Source organism: Amphibalanus amphitrite, unplaced genomic scaffold, assembly GCF_019059575.1.
Source record: "Amphibalanus amphitrite isolate SeventyFive unplaced genomic scaffold, NRLGWU_Aamphi_draft 000596F_arrow, whole genome shotgun sequence".
Taxonomy (NCBI): Eukaryota; Metazoa; Arthropoda; class Thecostraca; order Balanomorpha; family Balanidae; genus Amphibalanus; species Amphibalanus amphitrite.
In genome coordinates this window covers 224,238-245,773 of record NW_024882090.1, presented here as the reverse complement: position 1 = coordinate 245,773, position 21,536 = coordinate 224,238, and the positions used below count along the sequence as shown (strand labels likewise).

Sequence of the window (21,536 nt, the reverse complement as noted above, 5' to 3'; positions counted from 1 at the left end):
GGAGGGAGCCCTCGTCTCTCCTAAACTGACATTATGTGCACAGATTCTCAGAAAACTGTGGAACGTTTAAAGCAATGCATTATGAATGGTGCACGGTGGGGAAGACGGGCATCATTCATCCTGGTCACTTTGAAGGAGGAGCACAGCGGCGGCGGTTGCAGCGCAAACTTTCACCGTCTGTGGCTCACACAAAGATGTGCGAAGAGAGATGCACGCGGTATGTGGGGCAGTATAGGGGCAGGGAGGGTGCATCAGGATGCAGGGTGGACGGGCAGCGCACGGAAGGGGAACTGTGGAGTTCGGAGAGTTTTGCAACTGCGCTGGGCAGGCAGCAAGACAATGCACAGGGTATGATGCGAGGAATACCAAGCAGGGAGCATACGCGGCTGTGCAGTAGACATGCCCTAATCGATCAATATTGCACTTTACAGAATGTATGCAATATTGAATAGAGAGTAATAGGGAAATATTAAGTGCTTAGCTGACAAAGAAAAGGTCACGAAAATGATGGACAGTTAATTACAATGTAATGCTTCAGTTCAAGTCCTATGTAATAAGTGTGTTAGCTTTCAACTTAAAGGGACCCTCCCACCTTAACATTAGATTTGAGTTGAGATAGCCAAAATGGGGTCCCTGGCTCACAATTACCGGTTTCGGCACTCACAACATCGAGAAATGCCTTAAATCGGAAATATTGAATTTCAAAATTGCAGCATTTTGATTCAGAGGGGCTAATGCTTAGGAATACCCCTCTGAATGTGTGACGTCAGCGCAAATATCTAACGATTTTTAAATGTTTGACTAAAACGTTTTGTAGCACGCGGTGGTATATGCTATTTGCGCGCAACATCTGCCGCAAACGCCGCACTTCTAAAATAAAGTCGCTAGAAACAGCGGAGATCCCAAAAAAGTAAACAAAAGTAAAAGTCTAATATCTTGAAAACCGGTGAATATTTTTCGGTGAAATTTGGTAGATATTCGTTTTCGCTCTTTCTGAACCGAGCGACATCACTTTCATGCCAATTTATAAACTTTTTTGAAGGTGGGAGGGTCCCTTTAACATACACATAGAGCCTATCGTTTAATTGGCACCGAGATGGTCGTTATATCGGATTCGTAGAATTAGAATGGAGCTCACTTTTGAACGGCACCGAGATGGTCATGTCAGATGAGTAGCCGTCGGGCAGGTTCCTCAGGAAGGGCACCAGCAGAGTCGGCGTCAGCACGAACACCGTGCCGGGCGGGAACGTTATCCGCTTCTCGTCGTAGTTGTAGGCGATGAACCGCTTCTCGCGGCTGTGTGACTCATTTCCTGAAAGATCGATGTCAAAATGTGTCAGACAAAGCAGAACTGATACTTAATAAATGAACATTCAAACGTGTAATCGGCGGTGACCATGAGTAATAAGTTGATCATCCCAGCCTAATATTTGAGAAAAAAATAAACTTTTTTATTTGAGAGAAATAATATCTGAGAAATTAGTAATCTAAACCTACCGCAAAATAATACCTTCACAAAATCCATTTGGGTAAAAGCGGCCGTGATGTAAAGGCTAAATTATATAGGTAAACAGGATATACATTTTTGCTCATGCGCTGCAGTCGTAGTCGAAATTGAGACTTCACCTGCTGATGTGGCATTAACGTTATGTCGGTAGAGGTCTTCGAGGTCAGATGTGGCAATTGGGGTCATCATAACCGCTAGGAGACATCCTAAGAGCAGTGGAGAGGGAGACATCCTGCAACGAAAAATTAGGAAGTCACACTTATGCAATACATATTTGCCGGAAAATGTTATTGTTGGGAGATGGGGCTTGTTGCAACAAATACGATTCGATTATAGTTCGGAGGGAAGAATACATAGATCGATAGAGAAAAGAGGTGGGATGAGAGAGAGAGAGAGAGAGAGAGAGAGAGAGAGAGAGAGAGAGAGAGAGAGAGAGAGAGAGAGAGAGAGAGAGAGTGAGAGAGAGAGAGAAAGAGAGAGAGAAAGAGATAAAGAAAGAGAGAAAGAAAGAAAGAAAGAAAGAAAGAAAGAAAGAAAGAAAGAAAGAAAGAAAGAAAGAAAGAAAGAAAGAAAGAAAGAAAGAAAGAAAGAAAGAAAGAAAGAAAGCACACGTCACTCCTGCATCGCACACGTCACTCCTGCCGCCTCTCGTCATAGCGTTGGCGCGCGCGTGTGTGGCTCCCTTCCCGTCATTTACACACACGTGTGAAGTTTACAACCCGTGTTCCGTCGTTTACAATCCGTTCCCCTTATTTACAAACCCGTTCCAGTCAGTTACAAACCCTTCACAGTCTGACAGATTGTCAACACTCTACCATTGACGTCATCCAACGTAACACTATCGCCGCCTGAGAAAACAATCGGATCATTAACGCCTGACATGCGCCGTCTCCTCCACTACAGCTGAAGCCCACTTTCCCGTCGAATTAGCTGATTCCCGAGATTTCAGGAAGCTGTATTGTGCTTAGTATCTCCATGGAGACACGGTTCACTGTTCACTGATCACATGGTGTTAGATCATGTGACCCAGGAGAGGGTCGCTTACAGTTTACGGCTCTGCCTGGCGGCATTGATGTCGCAATATCGGTGACGATGACGGTTCATCTGCGCCAGACTACCGGTACTAGAATAGTGCCTTTCTGGTGCCGTCCTATAGGCATCTTTTTTATGTAGGACGTGTTAGCTGATAGAAATGCAAAATAGCCCACGTGTCCTAGAAGCGACCACTTGGTTTTTAGGCTACGTATAACGTCATGTCAATAAAGCTAATCGCATTGCAGTGGAACTCATAAGCCAAGAAAGTTGAAGATTAAGTGACACATTCTCAGACACAATGACCCTGGATGCAATTCAGCATCAAGCAGTTGGTTAAGACGCCGTAAAGTCGAGTTAGCCCGTAAAAAGCATTGCCGCCTCGGGAGGAGCTGGCTAATTCTTTTAGCGGGTGCCCGCAGTGATAGTTTCTAGATAATTGCAGCTGCTTGCTGGCGCTGGTCACGATACCCGGAGAGGCTGGCAATGGAGCTGGCGCTGGAGCTGCCAGTGGAGCTGGAGCTGGCGCTAGTGCTCCGGGGAACAATGAGAGATGGAGAGATGTTGTGGGGGTGGCCGGTGGGCAGGGGGATGACGTGAGAAGAAAATATTTTAGAGATGAGCACTGGTAGACGGGAGACGGGGATACTATGGGGAAAGGCAGGAAGATGGGACGGGATGCTTTGAGGAGGAGCAAGGAGATGGGGGACGGGCCTGCTGTGGGAAAAGTGAGCGATAAGATGGGCATAAAGCATAGAGAAGCCGGTCGGGATGGCGACCGCAGCGCAGCACAGTACACTAACTCGGCGCCTCTGAGCTCCAGAGCTCCGGGGTCAGATCCTGATGACCCGTTTCGTGTGTTGCTAAGTCCACGGTTACGGCGTCTGGCTTTCTAAGTCGGAGTAATTGATGGACGCTCGATGAGGGGATAATGCGGATCGTGTGCGATATGGCCGCTGTGGGCTTTGGGATGTCGCGTGGGGATGGTGTCAGACATTTTTAGCGCTCGAGGCGCGTCCCACTTGTGTGCAGTAGAAGTCACATAATATTTAAACATCTTTACACCTGTAATCTTTGAGGCCCTTTACGATTGAACCTTAACTTTCGTTTCACTCTTAGTTTGTTTAAGCATTAGTGATATTAACAATGATTAACTGTTCAGTTGAAGATATAAGGAAATTAGATAAGCGAGATAAAAATGAATAAAACTGGCTTATTTATTTTGTTTTCTGAGCGATATGAATAATGTGAGACATATAATTAAAGCAACTCAAAAGTTAAATTAACTAGGTGCAACATGCAAAAGCCTATATAGGTCCCAATTTGACGACAAAAAAAAAACTTGCTGAATGGAACTAAGAACGGAACATGAAACTAAAGACTGCAGCGGTGACCGTTCACGTGTTTTAAATGGAGGGTTACGTGTCTTGACCTCCCGGAAGCAGTGCACATCCTTACACTTTCCCATCTGGCTGGGAACTGCACTCATATATCGCGTCTGTCCACAGGACTACCACTTCATCCTCTTCAGGAGAGTGGCAGCTTTGTTTGATCTGCCTCGCTCTCCCTCCACCACTTTCAGTACCAAGTGCGACTTCCTCTGAATGAGCTGTCTACTTCATATTCCCCTCGACAGCCGCCCCCAGCGGGCGGGATGCCTCTCATTTCAGTCACGGAGTCACGTGCTCCCAAAACACGAGACGTCCTTCTCACTGACTCTTGAAAAAGGACTCTTGGCGCCCTCTTGGCGAAGACTACCTGAAGCTGGTGCTTTCAAAGGCTGTCTTGTCAAAAACCGTTATCGGAGGTGGTAATGAGCCTTGCTATCGAGATCTGCTGCGGAGAGTTGCTAAGATCGAGACTCGAGAGCTGCTTCCAACGATACCGAGCCGAGGGTCCCGGGATTACAGTCTATACCACCCTCTGCCTGTGCACGTGCGCTTTTGTGCGGTGTCGGCGTCGCCCGGGCCGCGGATGGGGCCGGCTGGTCTGACCGCCTTCCGCGCCGCGATGATGAGTGAAAATGAAGGGCCCTCGGGAGCCGGCAGCGGTTGTAGCTCAGTGTGTGACGGCCACTGCAGTACGTGCGCTGTCGACTGCGGCGCCAACGGGACGTGTGCGAGTGTGTGATGTAGGTCGGTAGTCAGCATTCAGAAGGCTGCTGGGTGAAAAGGGTGGGGAGGAGTCGGCAGATGAGAGGCGCTGCACCTGCTAACTATACGTGTGTACACCGAGCCGCACAGTCCGACGCTGGACCCAGGCCTCATTGAAATAACCTTCCAAGTTACGTGTTACCTTCCTAACACGTAACTTGAACACATTGCAAATGATACCTACTGGTGATTGAAACCAACTAAACTTACTTACAAGGATTCTTTTTGGAATAATTCAATGTTTACAATAAAAATGGTCCTCATTTTTGCATGACTTGAAGTATAAAAAGTCAGGATATTTCCAACTTTAGCCGTTTCATGGTGTTAGCTGGCAGCTTTTAGGCATCTTCTCAGATATTCACCGAGTAGTACTTGCAATCCAGGCAGTGTTCACAGTTCCTCTTTCTCCTGCCCCGGTATAATTTGGCAGTGTTCCAGCATCCCATGTCTCAGTATAGTCTGGAGCGCGGTGAAAGTCTATTGTAGTTGTGACACAAGAAAGAAATTAAATCGATAGCGTCTAATGATGGGACCAGGGTGTCGGATAAAAAACGTCTAGGACGCAGTGTTTCATTGTTCACAGCAAATAAAGCGCGAAGGACGATCTAGCGAGAGATCTTGCTATTGACCTCCATGGTCAAATGCCGTTTTCGAGGTCAACTGCCGCGAAGACACAATTTCCGGTATGATGGTCAAAGTCGGCAAATGCGCATTGGTATATCATGGTTTTGCAACAATGTCCAAAGGATAACTGTGAATTAACCGACCCCTACACATGACAACACAGACGTAGCCTAAATTTACTGGTTGAGCACGGCTTTTTGCTATGCGAGTAATACGCTGAACTGCTCCGGTGGTCAGCATTTCAACTCCCAACCCAATGCGAAATCAACACTTTTTGTTTGAAACCCTCACCAGCACTTTTCCATTCCGGTCCATTTCAGCCGTCCCCTACCATATACACTCGTAATATCCGTCACCCGAGGGTCCCCTGGGGAGATGTTACGACACGGACCGGCCCAAAGCCGCCCCATTAGTTGCGCGGAGGAGTGGACTTCCCTGGCCCCGGTGCGCCCGTCCGAACGGTGAGGTCACTTTCGCCGCGCTACCCCTCTGAGAGAGGATCCGTTCGGCATCCAGAGATAGCGGCACGTGAGTTTTGTGATATGGAGGTCACCGAAACACAAGTGACAGAGTGAGACTCGTCAGAGATTCGGGGAATTTGGGACCGCAACGCGTGATAAAGGCACAAATGGAGCAGTTCGACGTGCCTCTGGGGTGATGGTGGGACGGCTTATTTGACGTTAATGTGGGCAATCATCAATGCGCTTGCTCCCGGCCTTCTGATGGATGGACAAACATCACGTTTGTTGATTTCTCTAAAGCCCAGAAATGGCTAGGCGCACCTCCGCTGTACCTAAATAATGCCCATCTTGAGTTTTAAATGCGTTTGCACGGTGTTGCCGTACTATGCCCCCGGTCCGGGAGCGCAAGGGCCGACTACTATGGACGTCAAACCCCTTGAGACCCCACTTTTTTGCGATAATTTTTAAATGCGTCAACTTTCGTTGACAATATTCTGGCAATGTATGTTTCAGAACCTGCCGAAACTTTTATTACTAAGGTATTTTGACGCCAAACGATTATGGAAGGTACTTCTCATTCACTCGTAATGTTAAGGTCAATTCAGGCCCGGGCAGAGGCTTGCGCTCGGCCACACTCTAGCCCCGCCACCAGCGCCATCTGCTCTAAATACCATCTACCAGCGCCCGCTACCGCTACCAGCTACCGCCCACCATCAAGCCTGAATGGAGCGAGAGACGCGAGTGACCGGTCGCCGGGCAAGGAGCGCCGGAGGGGTAGGGCGGAGCTTAGCGCTGACGTCATTACGTGGCTCCGCCCCATGAGCGCGTAGCCTCTACCCAAACAGCGGATTCGTTCCGTGAAATTTAACATTACGAGTGAATGAGAAGTACCTTTAATAATCGTTTGGCGTCAAAATACCTAAGTAATAAAAGTTTCGGCAGGTTCTGAAACACACATTGCCAGAATATTGTCAACGAGAGTTGACGCATTTAAAAATTATCGCAAAAAAGTGGGGTCTCAAGGGGTTTGACGTCCATAGTAGTAGCGGCGCCAAATGGCCATCGCCGCTCGGTCGGTGGTGTCGAGAACGAAAGTGGGTCTGTGGCGTACGGTCCGGGTGTAACCGGCGTGGTTCGGACGAGCCGCGGCGGGGCGGGGCTGGGCGGTAGCCAAGGCCGGACCGAAGGAGAAGGGCACCTGTCGGAAACTGACCGTGACTGTGTGTGACGGCATCACGGTAACGTTCACGGAGCGCCACGGAAACTGACCGCAGGTGGGAGAGCGCCGTGATAGTACATAGAGCCGAGGCCAGTCACTGGGATTGATAGATTAGTCACTGAAGACTAGACCGGCCAGAGGCTATAAGCATAATTGCATATCACTAGGACTGACTGTAGAACAGTCACTGGACCGAGCGGGTACGTCTGGAGGATATATCCGAGCAATAGTGGGCTTTTGCTAGCTCCGGAGAGTTGAGACGGACGGAAGCCGCGGGACGGCCACATGTTCCGAGCATGGTCCGAGGGGCACTTGCCAGTCCGGGCACCGAACCCTTGCCAAACTCGGGGCGTCGTTCAAGTCACTAACTGACATAGCTCAGTGTGTCATTAGTGTCAGCATGTGATCTTTGTTTGTCATTAGTGTCAATACACGACCTCTGTGACATTTCCCATGCAGTAGCAGCCGACCTCTGAGACCTACCCTGTCGGAGCGTGAGCGTAACATCTCAGACTTGCCGACAGCCCCTGAGGAGGAGCAGCTTTCTCGGGAGGCCTGACGAGGTGGTCCGATCACCCATCATACAGTTTTGTGCAGCATGGAAGAGGGTGGGAGGGTGGTGAGAGGAGAAACATCTTTATAACCAGGGAGAGAGGTAATGAGAGTGACCTGAAGAAGGGAAGAGAGAAGTGGAACATAGAAAGACTTTGAGAATGTAATGGGAAGTCACTAAGACAGATTGAGGGAAAGTGTAAAAAATGAAAAATCTCGGAAATTGAATGTAAAAGTAAACAACATATCGGGGGCAAAAGCAAATAAAGCAAATCACGAAATGTCCAAATGGCCCTGGTATACCTAGCCGAACACGCTTCATGTAGTATTTGAACGATGAACATAAGTGACAAGGCACAATGAGTGTGTGGTTGAAGGACTCTTCAGATTGCAGTCTTGGGTGCAGTGGAGGGAAACGCGGTGGCATGGCTTACTGAGAAATCAGTTGCGTGTCCATCACCGGGAGAGGACGCAGAGTGAAATAAGGGTTAGAGGACAGAGGAAGAGAGGGAGTGAGGGAAGGAAGAGAACGGAGAGAGAGAGAGAGAGAGAGAGAAAAGAGAGAGAGAGGGAGAGAGAGAGAGACAGACAGAGAGACAGACAGACGGACAGACAGACAGACAGACAGACAGACAGACAGACAGACAGACAGACAGACAGACAGACAGACAGACAGACACACATACAGACAGACAGACAGACAGACAGACAGACAGACAGACAGACAGACAGACAGACAGACAGACAGACAGACAGACAGACAGACAGACAGACAGACAGAGGAGGGAGGGAGGGAGTCCTAGAGGACCAGGCTGCGGCCAGGCCGAGAGGGACGTCGCGTCTGACGAATGGGGTGCTCCGGGACGGACGGATGGCCGCGATAGCTGTATGGAGTCACCCCTGCGGCCCGGTGGAGCCACTCTCTCCTTCTGTCAGGTGAATAGGGGCAGCCACCAGCGGCCACCTTTTGAAAACGGCGCATTAGTATTAATGCCGACAAAACTGCACCGTCAAGATGCACCAAATCGGAGGAAATATGAAATGTATGATCAGAAGTAAGATCAGAGGACCCGACCTCAACTGTAAGCCCGACATCAAATGTAATAGATTAAACCGTTCGCTGCTCTCTTCGCAGAGACGACGATGAATAAGGCATCACACAGGAACGCGTGGCCAGCCTGAAGTAACAGCGATAACGGGAGGGCAAAGACGCAAAGTATCCCACGGAATTATGAGTTTGGGCATTAATGTGACTGGAACAGCAGATGTGTTTTATTGACATAACTGCATCGAAAGCCGAAAAGGATATTGACGTTGTTAACTACTGCCAATAGACATGTCATTGAAACCGAATCTTTTCTTTCTTTGCTGTCGCTTTCTTTTCTTTCTTCATAACGATAATTAATCTGTGATGTCCAATTTAGGCAAGCTAGTTCAATAACATCAGTGCCGGCGGCATTGATCAATAACACATCTCCATCAATCAATAACATCAATAACACAGACTCCATCAATAACACAGTGCCGGCGGCACATGTCTTACATCTCAGACAGTGGAACACAATCACATCAAATCTGTTCGCCAGCCACTATTCTACACAATCACCGCCTCAGTTCTGGATCAGTGGGCCAGCTCCCATCGCCCAACACTGTAAAAAAAACTTACAAGCCCCTCGTAGAGGAATTCTCAGCGCAAAAATAACATTGCAGGAGCGTGTAAATTTGGCTAATTTTAGGCTAGTTGCCGAGTAACAAGCTTGTTCGACAAGGCTGTGCCTCGTATGCATACGACCACCGTGCTCCACCTAGTTTGACAACACGCACGTAAATAGCGTGGGTAGTGCGTCTACTAGGTGTCATAACAGCCCCTGCCTGGTAAGGTAACTAGCCACTACCTACTAATCGATACCCAGTAATGGTACTAGCCCCCAAGGCTAGTAATGGTACTAGCTCAAGGCCATTAGTGGCACTAGTTAACTAGTACCACTACTGGCCTTCGGGGTCGAGGCACGGTCGACGGAATTCCATCGACGGAATTCCGTCGACCAGTGCCCCCGACTCTCGACCGCCACCCGCAAGTAAACAGACTGAGTAGCGCTGCAGCACATTTATTCGGGCACGAGAACGAGAACGAGAACAATAACAACGCCAGGACAATAACTATAACTTTAACAACAACAACAACAACAACAACTAACTGAATAATTTTCAATAAGGTTTCTTAAATAACCACCATCAAACAATTGTGATTTTTTCATTAGCTCTGCACCGGCGGCAGTCGCGGGGTGCAGGTATAGGCCAGGACATACATGGCCCCATTCTTCACCAGAGAAGTCTGTAATGGGTGAAAAAACAATATTAACATTATTATTATCATAAGGCATACCAATCTGGAAAATGATTAAATATAAGTTGAATAAAGTGATATACTCCTGCCACAAGCTAGCGTAAATCCCAAACATATAGCTATTCTGACTTGGATAGACGATACCGGCGCACTTCTGCCAACGACGGGCAACATTATGCGATACTATACATCTTCTAAGAAGCTCAACAACATAATAACTTTTGTTTACAAATGGACAACCTTTTTGTTGAGCACACAGCACAAATGATACAAGATGCCTCACCTTCAATCAAGCCAAAGAGCAGTTGGGCAGACACACACAGCAATGGCGACGCAACACAAAATGGACGCCGGCTCCCGGAAGCGGGGGGGGGGGACTCCTTCTGAAAGCAGCCACAGACTCCTAGGTTGTAACATGCGACGAGGATAGCTATGAGGCACATCCTCATAGCCATCCGAAGCCGCTTACCACGCAAGCTTGCCAGCACGTTTACCAGCTGCAGGCGTTCGTGACAACAAGCGGGGTTGCACGCAAGGTTATCCGTTTAGTAGGTGCCAGCCGGGGCCTCGTCAGCTGAGCTAATAGCGAAATGACCTAATTGAGGGACACGCTAAAAACTGGCCGAGAACAAGCCAACGGCGGGTAACACTGTGAGGCTGTGCGTAGTTCATTAACACTGCGCAAAATTAGGTTCCTGAACATGTTCTCGCTCGTAGGCATTTGTTCCACAAGCGGCATTGTTAACGTGCATGGCTCTGACTACTAATGTCCATATATGTTGTAACGAGGAGCAAGGGAGGCACTCGTAAAAAATGCCTAATTTCAAAATTAGCTAGTGAATTTTTTTACAGTGAAGGCCGCTCGAGCAGACGTCCGCGGGCCGACGGAAGCACTTCGACCCGTCACACCGGGCGCCACAGCCGATCACGTGACCCATATCCCAGCCAGCAATCCCACTCCGTTCCCGATCGGGTTTTTCGGACTCAGCCCGCACCACCCCGATCGGGACCGGAGTGGGACGGGATTGGGAAATGAGACACTTTGTACGGGCTGACGGTCCGGATATCCCAACCTACCCCGCACGGTCGGTTGGGAGATCCGGCACGTATCCGGACCGCCTTATGACGTTTTAACAAGCGCTTAACTCCGATCCCGATCGGGAGTCTCCAAATCTCCCCGCACAACCGGTTCGGAAATCCCGCACGCATCCGAACCGCCTTATGGCATTTTAAAGGGACCCTCCCACCTTCAAAAAAGTTAATGAAATGGCATGAAAGTGATGTCGCTCGGCTCAGAAAGAGCAAAAACCAATATCTACCAAATTTCATCGAAAAATATTCACCGGTTTTCAAGATATTAGACCTTTACTTTTGTTTACTTTTTGGGATCTCCGCTGTTCCTAGCGACTTTATTTGAAAGTGCGGCATTTGTTGCGCGCAAAGCAGCATATACCACCGCGTGCTACCAAACGTTTTAGTAAAAGATTTAAAAATCGTTAGATCTCCGCTGACGTCACAAATTCTAAGGGGGCATACCAATGCACTAGCCCCTTAGAATCCGAAAACTGCAAGTTTGAAATTCCATATCTCCGAATTAAAGCATTTGTCGATGTTGTGAGTGCCCAAACCGGTATTTGCAGGCCATGGCCACCAATTTGGCTATCTCAACTCAAAACTAATGTTAAGGTGGGAGGGTCCCTTTAACAAGCGATGAACTCCGATCCCGATCGGGATGTCCCAACTCGGCCCGCACGGCCGGTTCGGGAATACCGCAGGTATCTGGCATATTAACCGCAGTCTTATAACCGCAGATTGCTGTTATGCAGATGCGACCACTTTGCTTGCGCCACCGCAACCCCCTCGCCTCTTCATTATTCTCCAATTCAACCTTTATAATGCCTGCACGACAAAATGAATTACATTGGACACTGAAATATATTCACAAATTTACTGGTTGCACACAGGTCAAATTTTTACAAATTCACAGCCTGGCCAGCACATTCGTGGCGTCGGCCAACATCTTAGCGCCGCTGCAAGACGCTGGCACAGCGGACTCACTTCCGGTGTTCACAGTCATTATAGCAGGCCTGCGCCTTGTTCGTGTCGGCTCCTCTGCGGACAGTGTGTCCGTGTGCCGTCACGGGCTTCAGAGAGCCACCGCGAAACTATGTAGACGGCTGGCATCTGGTCGGGCGGTTCACCACTGTGCGAAGAGAGCATCTGAAAATGACCAAGAGGTAATTAATCAAAGTCTGGGACACACTAAAAATCACTAAGAAATAACCCACATCTGACATTTCAAATGGTATGCCTGGTAATTCAGGTTTCAAGCCTACAATGCAACCAACGACACTAGACAATGAGACCAAACATCTTCTGCCCATGATAACTGATCAAACATGCGACAGCACGAGTGAAATTCACATGCCGTACAACCACAACGAACATAAAAATTTATATCACCTATAGCTTTCCCGCTCACTACATCACGGATGAAGTGTGCACTATACTCACCCTGTTCTCAAAGACGGACTGATTTCCCTGCAACGACAACAGTTGAACCGACCGCTTGCTAGAGCCAGTTCAAAAGCAATATCCTAAGGCAGCAGCTCAAAGGAGGGATCGACACTTGACCAACGCGGCAGCTAGACTGGCCGCGGCGCTCAGAGGACGCGTCTGCCTGCACGTGGCCCATTTGATTGCTTTTCCAGGCTTTCTGGGCCACCGGATATGGTGCCCGAAGCGCCTTCTCAGATCGGTTGGGATAACAACGTAAATAACAAGCCTGTCTTAAACATGGGATTCGATTGGGCTATCCGTACCGCGTCCCAACCGATTAAGCATGCGGTCCGGAAATCCCGAGTCGCCCCTACCGCCGGCCATCGAGGTCCGGTGTCGATTGGGACAACCCAAGCCTACCCAACCCGGTAGGGACAAGTCGGGACATCCGGAGTCTATCCCGACCGTCCCCAACCGCATCCCGGACGAATTGCTGGCTGGGTAGTGAGTGAGCCCGCCCCCGGTCACGTGCTCGAGGGCTAATGAGTCAATTACGGTCAGAGATGATTAATGACTTATGTTCGGAGCCCTGTGGCCGTAATATGAATGCGGAGGTAAAAGAATAGGAAAAGGAACCTCCCAGTTCCAATCATTGCCGCTGGACAATATTTTTGGTATCAATTTAACAGTCAATAAAGTAGTGTAACTTCACCTGTCATTAACCCTCGCATGTGTAGGGGGGGGGTCGGATGGACCCCCCCCCATGGTTTTTCGCGAATAACTCGCGTAAAAAGCGGCCGATCGCGACGAAACTTTCAGTACCCTCGCATTGATCAATTTTACACCTACCCTGAAAATTTCATGACCCTGACCCAAATGACCTTTGACCTGTGACCTCTTTTCCGAGACCATGTTTGGCCGGAATCGCGATTTCGCGTATGTCGGCTCGCACTAGCCGCGTGTTTGCAAGCTTTTCGTGGTTTTAAACGTTCAAACATGTGATTTGATGTTACTCCCGTGTGTGTCAAGGTCACCTGAAGGTCAGGTCAGGTCATTGACCTTTGGTGACCTCGGGTGACCTCGGGTCACTTTTTCGAGTTTTACATGTTTCTAGGCTAGTTTTTGGAGCTGAATTCGAATTTAGCAACCATTTGAACATTTACGAAGTAGTTTTGGTGACTTCGTAACATGTTACGAAGCTGTCAGAGGCGGTTGACACGTATTACGAATACCCGTCACGACGCCTACTGGTTGACCTGACCTGACCTGACACGACCTGGTCTAAATGCTTCAAGACATCATCTGTGATCAAAACTAACACGATATTCGTGATCAGCACCCCGAAAAACCCCTTAGCAGCCACACTTTACGACTTTCTAACAGGTCCCGATTTTCCCGACTTTGGGTCATTGACCTGACCTGGAAGGTCAACCAATGACCTAGGACCTTAAAATTGGGTATCATCGGCTTCGTCTCGTGACGGGCAACACGCTCGTTTTTTCCGCGAAGCTCTAGCTCGATCAGGGGCCAAACGGCAAGGGGGGGGTCCAACCGACCCCCCCCCCCCCCCCTACACATTAGAAGCTGGCAAACGCCGCACACATGCGAGGGTTAAGTGTAAGCCTGTTGGTGATTTATGGAAATACAAGAAGTATGGTCAAATGCAACCGTTTACGAGCCTGGTCGTGACGCAATGCCATTTTGATGAGTTTAATTAAATCATATCCGCAATAGGTGTAATGCTCAAATAACATAACATTGTTCATATGTAAGAAAATTCGGTCAATAATAGCCGTTTTCACGACGGCCATCTGGCACAAAGTTGGTACAAATTAGGTGCAGATTTGGTGTAGATTTGGTCAAATTAGGCTCAGTGTGTTTCTTAAAAGTTATCAGTTTGGGTTGCTCAGATGCTTAGGTACCTATATACCCATTTTTTCAAATTATCAGACATTATTTTTCATTAAAACACTAAAATAAATGCATGATATGAAGATACTTATTGTAATTTTACAATCTCTTTTAAGAGATTTGGTGCAGATTTGGTTAAATTAGGTGCATTCGTCAAACAGCCCGTCTTGAAAACGGCTAATATCATTGCTTATCTTAAAGGGACCCTCCCACCTTAACATTAGTTTTGAGTTAAGATAGCCAAGTTTGCGGCCAGGCTCAGAAACCACCATTTATCCTGGTCGCAACCCCCGCAGCTTTGTGGTGTTCAAGAAAATTCTTCCCTTTACTTGCAGGGTGGGACCAGCGTGGTCCCTATCTCTCAGGGCCTATTTTAACATGTTAACTGGGGGGGCAAATGCCCCCGCACTCAACAGAATTGCCCCCCCAGTCGTCGAGATGTGCCCACTATAAAAATGGGCATAAAGGAACACGGTGACAAACATACAACTGTGACTTGTTTTGCAATGGATGTCAAATGAGTCAGTCTGCAAGTAATGACCAGTGGTGGATCCAATGGTGGGTCATATGGGTTATGACCCCCGCCCCCTTTGGCCCGGGGACACCACAGGCCTGCCTGGGGCACCACCGGCCTGTCAGGGGCACCACAGACCTGTTGGGAGCACCATCGACCTAGGAAGAGCACCATAGGTCTGCCAGGGGCACCACAGACCTGCCAGAGGCCCCACCGGCCTCGCAGGGGCGCCACCTTGGGCCTGTCAGGGATACCACCACAGGCCCGCCAGGGGCACCACAGGCCTGCCAGAGGCACCACAGGCCTAGCAAGGGCACCACGGACCTGTCAGCGACACCACGGGCCTGTCGGGGGCACCTCAAGCTTGTCAGGGCCAAGGGACACCACAGGCCTGTCAGGGGAACCAGAGGCCTAGCAGGGACACCACATGCCTGGCAGGGGCACCACCGGCCTTGCAGGGACATCTTGGGCCTGTAAGTGGCACCACGTGCCTGTCGGGGACACTCCAGGCTTGTCAGGAGCACCACAGTCCTCTCAGGGCCCAGGGGCACCAGCGGCCTAGCAGAGGCACCACCGGCCTAGCAGGGACACCAACGGCCTCGCAAGGGCATCATGGGCCTGTCAGGGGCACCACGGGCCTGTCGTTGGAACTTCAGGCTTGTCAGGGGCACCCACAGTTCTTTCAGATGCACCGGCGGCCTAGCACCATGGCACCATGTTTGGCCGGGATTGCGATTCGGCGCATGTCGCCTCGCATTAGCCGCTCGTTTGCAGTCTTTTCGTGGTTTCAAACGTTCAAACATGGGATATGATGTTGCTCCCATGCATTAGGGTGGGTGTCAAGGTCACCGGAAGGTCAGGTCAGGTCATTTACCTTTGATGACCTCGGTTCACATTTTCGAGTTCTATAAGATTCTAGGCTAGTTTTTGGAGCTAAATTCGAATTTAGCAACCATTTGACCGTTTGCGAAGTAGTTTTGGTGCCTTCGTAACATGTTACGAGGCTGTCAGAGGCGGTTGCCACCTACTACGAACACCCGGCAAAACCCTTACTGGTTGACCTGACCTGACCTGACCCGACCTGGCCTAAATGCATGAAGACATCATCTATTATCATAACTAACATGATATTCGTGATCATCACCCCGAAAAAACATAGCAGCCACCCTTTACGATGCTCTAACAGGTCTCGATTTTCCCGACTTTTGGGTCATTGACCTGACCTGGAAGGTCAAGTGATGACGACCTAGGACCTTAACACTCGCCGGCACAGGCCATTTTGCGTCCTTCGACGGCACAAGGGGGGGTTGGTACGACCCCCCCCCTCGCGTTTGGCCCCTGATCGAGCTAGAGCTTCGCGGAAAAAACGAGCGTGCTGCCCGTCACGAGAGGAAGCCGATGATATCCAATTTTAATGTCCTAGGTCATCGGGTGACCCTCCAGGTCAGGTCAATGACCCGAAAATCGGGAAAATCGGGACCTGTTAGAACGTCGTAAAGTGTGGCTGCTATGCAGTTTTTCGGGGTGCTGATCCAAATGATATCATGTGAGTTTTGATCACAGATGATGTCTTCATGCATTTAGTCCAGGTCGGGTCAGGTCAGGTCAGGTCAACCAGTAGGGGTCCTGCCGGGTATTCCTAGTAGGTGTCAACCGCCTCTGACAGCTTCGTAACATGTGACAAAGGCACTAAAACTAGGCTTCGTAAATGTTCATCGGGTTGCTAAATTCGAATTCAGCTCCAAAAACTGGCCTAGAAACATGTAAAACTCGAAAAAGTGAACCGAGGTCATCAAAGGTCACTGACCTGACCTGACCTTCAGGTGACCTTGACATCCACCCTAATGCATGGGAGCAACATCAAATCACATGTTTGAACGTTTGAAAGCACGAAAAGCTTGCAAAAGCGCGGCTAATGCGAGTCGACATACGCCGAATCGTGATTCCGGCCAAACATGGTCTCGGAAAGTAGGTCACAGGTCAAAGGTCATTTGGGTCAGGGTCATGAAATTTTCAGGGTAGGTGTAAAATTGATAAATGGCGAGGGTACTGAAAGTTTCGTTGCAATCGGCAGCTTTATACGCGAGTTATTCGCGAAAAAACCTTAGGGGGGTTGCATCAACCCCCCCCCCGTGTCGGCGAGGGTCGGCGAGGGTTAAAATTGGGTATCATCGGCTTCCTTTCATCACGGGCAACACGGTCGTTTTTTCCACGAAGCTCTAGCTCGAGCAGGGTCGAAACGGCAAGGGGGAAGGTCCAACGGACCCCCCCCCCCCCATATACGTTCGCAGCTGGAAAATACCAATACGGGCGAGGGTTGATGGATTATTAGAGACAATTTTCCAGGTTGCCCCCCCAGTCAAATTCCCTTAAAATAGGCTCTGCTATCTCTTAACCATTACGGGAATCTGATGACGTCATCAGGCTTTCGAACGTCCGTTAAATGTTTGACTAAAACGTTTTGTAGCACGCGGTGGTATATGCTGCTTTGCGCGCAACAAATGCCGCACTTTCAAATAAAGTCGCTAGGAACAGCGGAGATCCCAAAAAGTAAACAAAAGTAAAAGTCTAATATCTTGAAAACCGGTGAATATTTTTCGATGAAATTTGGTAGATATTCGTTTTTGCTCTTTCTGAACCGAGCGACATCACTTTCATGCCAATTCATTAACTTTTTTGAAGGTGGGAGGGTCCCTTTAAACAGTTTGAGAAGCCCACTAGTGTACCTACAATCCTTACAGCATTAAATGCCAAATGCCCTACTTGAAACTGGTTTGCGACTACACATCAACACTAATCGACCATTCACTGTCCAATAATAACCAATTACTGCCCAATTAAATTGATCGAAGTGAATCTTGTACGAGAATATTAACTACAAGCGGTCTGTTATTGTGGCTGTAGCCTACCGTTGGTTATGGCAAACCATTAAAAAAAAAACTTTCATAGAAATCACATTGTCAGTTTTATTCAAGAGCTGTGCTTTGCAGCCCATTTGTTTACTCGTATGGTTCCAAAGTCCATTTTCGTTCATCTGCTCTGTTGGGCTCGGTCTATTGGGTTCGTAAGTATTCGTCTATTCAGACATTTTAGGACTGTGAGAAAAGATAATAGGAGAGACGCCATGCACTGAATCATTGAGCTGATCACTAACTGGCGTGCCGCAATAGTTAACTATACCTAAAGCGATTCAAGTTCAGCCAGTATATAACCCATATTCACGCCTTTCGGTATTTTTATGCGGACACTGTCCTGGCTGACGGTATTTAGGCAAAACAAACACATCAGAGAGACAACAGTCAAACAGGTCCAGTCCCTCCCACTGCTCCACACCCCGCCACCGTGTCCTCACCTGTCGTTCCTCTGTATCCTGGCCGGTCCTCCGAGTCCCTATCACCACCGGTCGCCGGCGGCTCGTCGACTGCCACCTCTCCCCCCGCCGTCCGGGACGCCTCTGACCACCGACAGCGCGCCGGTTACCTCGTGCCGTGTACCCCTTAGGTCGGTGGCCATCGAGAAAGGCAGCCAATGGGCTCTGGTGGCCGGCGGCCTCAGGCGCTGCGAGCGACACCCGGACGCCACCGGACACTGGAGATTTTCACCCGTGCCGAGAGCGCCGCCGCCGCCGAGCCGAGCCGCCCTCCTCCGACGGACGATGGGTCGGGTCGCGTCGGGTCGGGTTCGTCCGTCCGCCCGGCAAGTCGCCTCTGTTGAGGACGGGTGTCCTCCCGTTCTAAGGATCCGAACGCTCCCATTCGTGTGGGGACTATACTGGTTCCTCGTTCAGATAATTTTTATGGTCAGCTTGTAAGGGAATGAAAATTAGCGAGGATATACGTTATGATGCGTAAAACGTCTTACCTACTCAACTGTTTGTCAGGAAATTTTGAGGCCGCTTATTTGACGCATTTTTTACGCTGAACGTAAACGAGCTGCTTCAGTAAATTATTGCAGACATAAGTTGCCGGAAAACGCATGCAATGAGACGCGTCTGCCCTTCGAAATGTTCCGTTTCATTTGCTCCTCGGTCATCTTTGTCCCTCCCGCCTGCAACACGGCCATTTGTCGGCGCGTACATAGACCTCGTGCGTGACATGTTCGTGTCATGTGCGCCCGTCTGCCGCCGGCCACCCAGCAAAAACGCACCTGAGAAAGCGAGAGTGCGTGAAGGCCACGCACGCGCACCATCACATCAGACGGGAGGTCATCATTCAGAAGGTGTCGGGAAGGCCGGGGCGATACACGGTGTAACGTACTGCGCTGAGGCGTGCGCGGCGGTGGCTGCAGTGTAAGAGGTGGAACAAAAGAAGGAAATAAACAGGAAGGAAGGAATGATGAAAGGAAGATGGAGCAGCGGTGGAAGGGCAATAAGAGACAGGTGTTACGGAAATTAAGGTTTTACGGGAAGTTCACGATTCCCTCTTTAAATCGGCTCTCGGACAACGTAAGAAATCGAAAAGGGCATTCGATTCGAAAGGTCGTCAAAAATTATTCCTTTGATTATTCCTGGTGACTTTCCCGATTTGCTAGCTCAATTTGATCGGGAGATATTGGCGAAAAATTATCATGGTCCTATAGTGACGTCATAAATGACGTTTCAATGTGCTTCAAAGTCACGATTCAATGTGCTTGAGATAGTTTGAGATCATTACCGGTGCCAAAATAGCAGGTCGGTTAGGTGACCGACTTGACCTCATGTGACCTTCAGGAAAAATCCAAGGTATACAAGTTGTAAGACCTTTGGAGCATACTAGGTCCTGTAAGTTTCATCTCCCTGTGAAAGTGTCTCTGGCACTGCAGAGGGCGTAGCGAATTTGTGACATCTAAGGACCGTGCAGTAGTTCACTTATGACGTCATAGATCAGTGACCTGACCTGACCTGAAAATGAGGTTGATGTCACAAAATCTTGCTTGAATTAAAGGTAAGGTATGCCAAGTTCCAGCTCTCTCTATCGCCGGTGTGTTCGGAGCTATCGCGTAAAATCCCTATGGGCGAGGATCAAAATTCAAAAAATTAATTTTAGGTCAAGGGCAGTGACCTGACCGAAGAAGGTCATGTTGCATGTCAGTCGATCTGCATTGCTTATAGATGAATATTTTATCTCCCAAAGTCAAATCTGACAACCGAGACATGAATTTACGATGTTCTCGTGATGGTTTCAGGATCAATAGAAATCTGATAATATGACATAGGTTCTACCTATGTTAGGCTCCACAGCAGAGTTTGCCAACACAAGGGTAGGTCACACAGAACGGGCGAACTCTTATCCAGTCCAGTAGCATCGTCTGTACGGGATCATTCTTTAGCATGTGACACCCCCTTCAGTATAGACGATTTCAAAATCATAGATCAAAAACGTTCAAACTTCAAGTTGCGAATTTTAGAATCTTTACGAAGCGAAACCGACTATCAATGACCGATCATTTGCGTTTAAGTATCGTCCTGTAGGAACTCACAGGAAGACGACCGAATCAACACGAATGATGTTAGTTAGGTATGTCTGGGTATGTCTTGCTTTTTGTGAAGTGTTTGATGTGCATTGACTGCTTGTATATTTATGTCACCATGTAATTGTGTACCTATACTTGTCTCTCTGAACACTGAAGATGACTTTGAATAAAGTCGAAACGTTTGAAAATGGATAAAGTAATTTTATATCAAATTTACGATGCAGCCGCGTCACTATGTAAGCTCATAATTGCCGCATGGGAGTTCGAGTTATAAATGCAGAGATCCGTCAGCCTGAAGCTACGATACCTTCTATTTTCGCATTGGCGTTGATCCAATGTCCTGTGTTATATATGCATTAGTCGTTTTCACTCTGGGCCCCATTTCAAATAGTTTTCATGAGTGCCTTATGACCGGCAGTGTACACGTGCCACAGAGACCATCCCGGACCACATCACGTTTGACATCAGGAAGCCAGCACGTGTCTCCGTGGACTGCATGACTGGATGCGAAAACTGCTCAGGGGCCAGGCCGCCAGTGGCAGATCGGGTCTCGGGGCACAATGACCGTCCATCCATACCTCCATCTCTCAGTGCAAAATCGATGGGTGTTGGGAACCTTAGAATAAATGCTGTGGAGTGGGGCCTCACCCTGCACCCGAGTTCCTGCACTTTCTTCTCGTTCAGCTAGATGGAGTTGAAGACGGGGACGAGCAGAGTTCTTCGGATCGTTTGTGCGAAACTGTGTGAAATTTAGCCTTTTTACGTAAATCGTTGTCCCTCCCGGCGCCAGGTCAAACGTCCTTGCTTACGGGCATTGGTCAAGATATTTCGCGGACTGCTACTCGGAGTATGTCTGATCGTAATGCATGTGCACTGGTGTTCATTACTGTACCCATCTTAGTAGCTACCGATAAAATGGATGCTACGTGTAATAATACAACACATTGTCTGAGCTCAATCAGCTACGGCTCAAGTCACCACCTGAACCTTCCCGTTGCATATTATGAGTAAATTACCGATTTAACATACATCATCTTCTATTCAAATGATTTTTTTATGACCTGTCCTGATCTTGACCGCAATATATCTTATCCCGTGAGCCGCAAGTTGTCTTGGTAACATAAGGACGCATCCCGGGATACTGAAATCAGTCACTGCTTTGCTAACCTGACTCCAAAGCCGTGACTCGTTGGATAGAAACTTGTACAGAACTTGTATAGAAACTTCCTTTATCTTCAACCTATCCTTGACAATTGACATCACCTG

General features: G+C 48.7%; 1 protein-coding gene across 1 annotated transcript in view; it reads right to left on the bottom strand.

Moving 5' to 3' along the window:
• The window catches only part of LOC122394521, a 30,412-nt gene extending 11,944 nt beyond the window's left edge, over positions 1-18,468 (bottom strand). Inside the window, exons 1-3 of the mRNA XM_043391445.1 lie at positions 18,172-18,468; positions 1,627-1,739; positions 1,139-1,312 (exon numbers count right to left, since the gene is read on the bottom strand). Coding sequence (XP_043247380.1) covers positions 1,139-1,312; positions 1,627-1,738 — 286 coding nt within the window. The 5' untranslated portion in view covers position 1,739; positions 18,172-18,468. The remainder of the gene's footprint in view (positions 1-1,138; positions 1,313-1,626; positions 1,740-18,171) is intronic.
• Between the last annotated feature and the right edge of the window lie 3,068 nt (positions 18,469-21,536).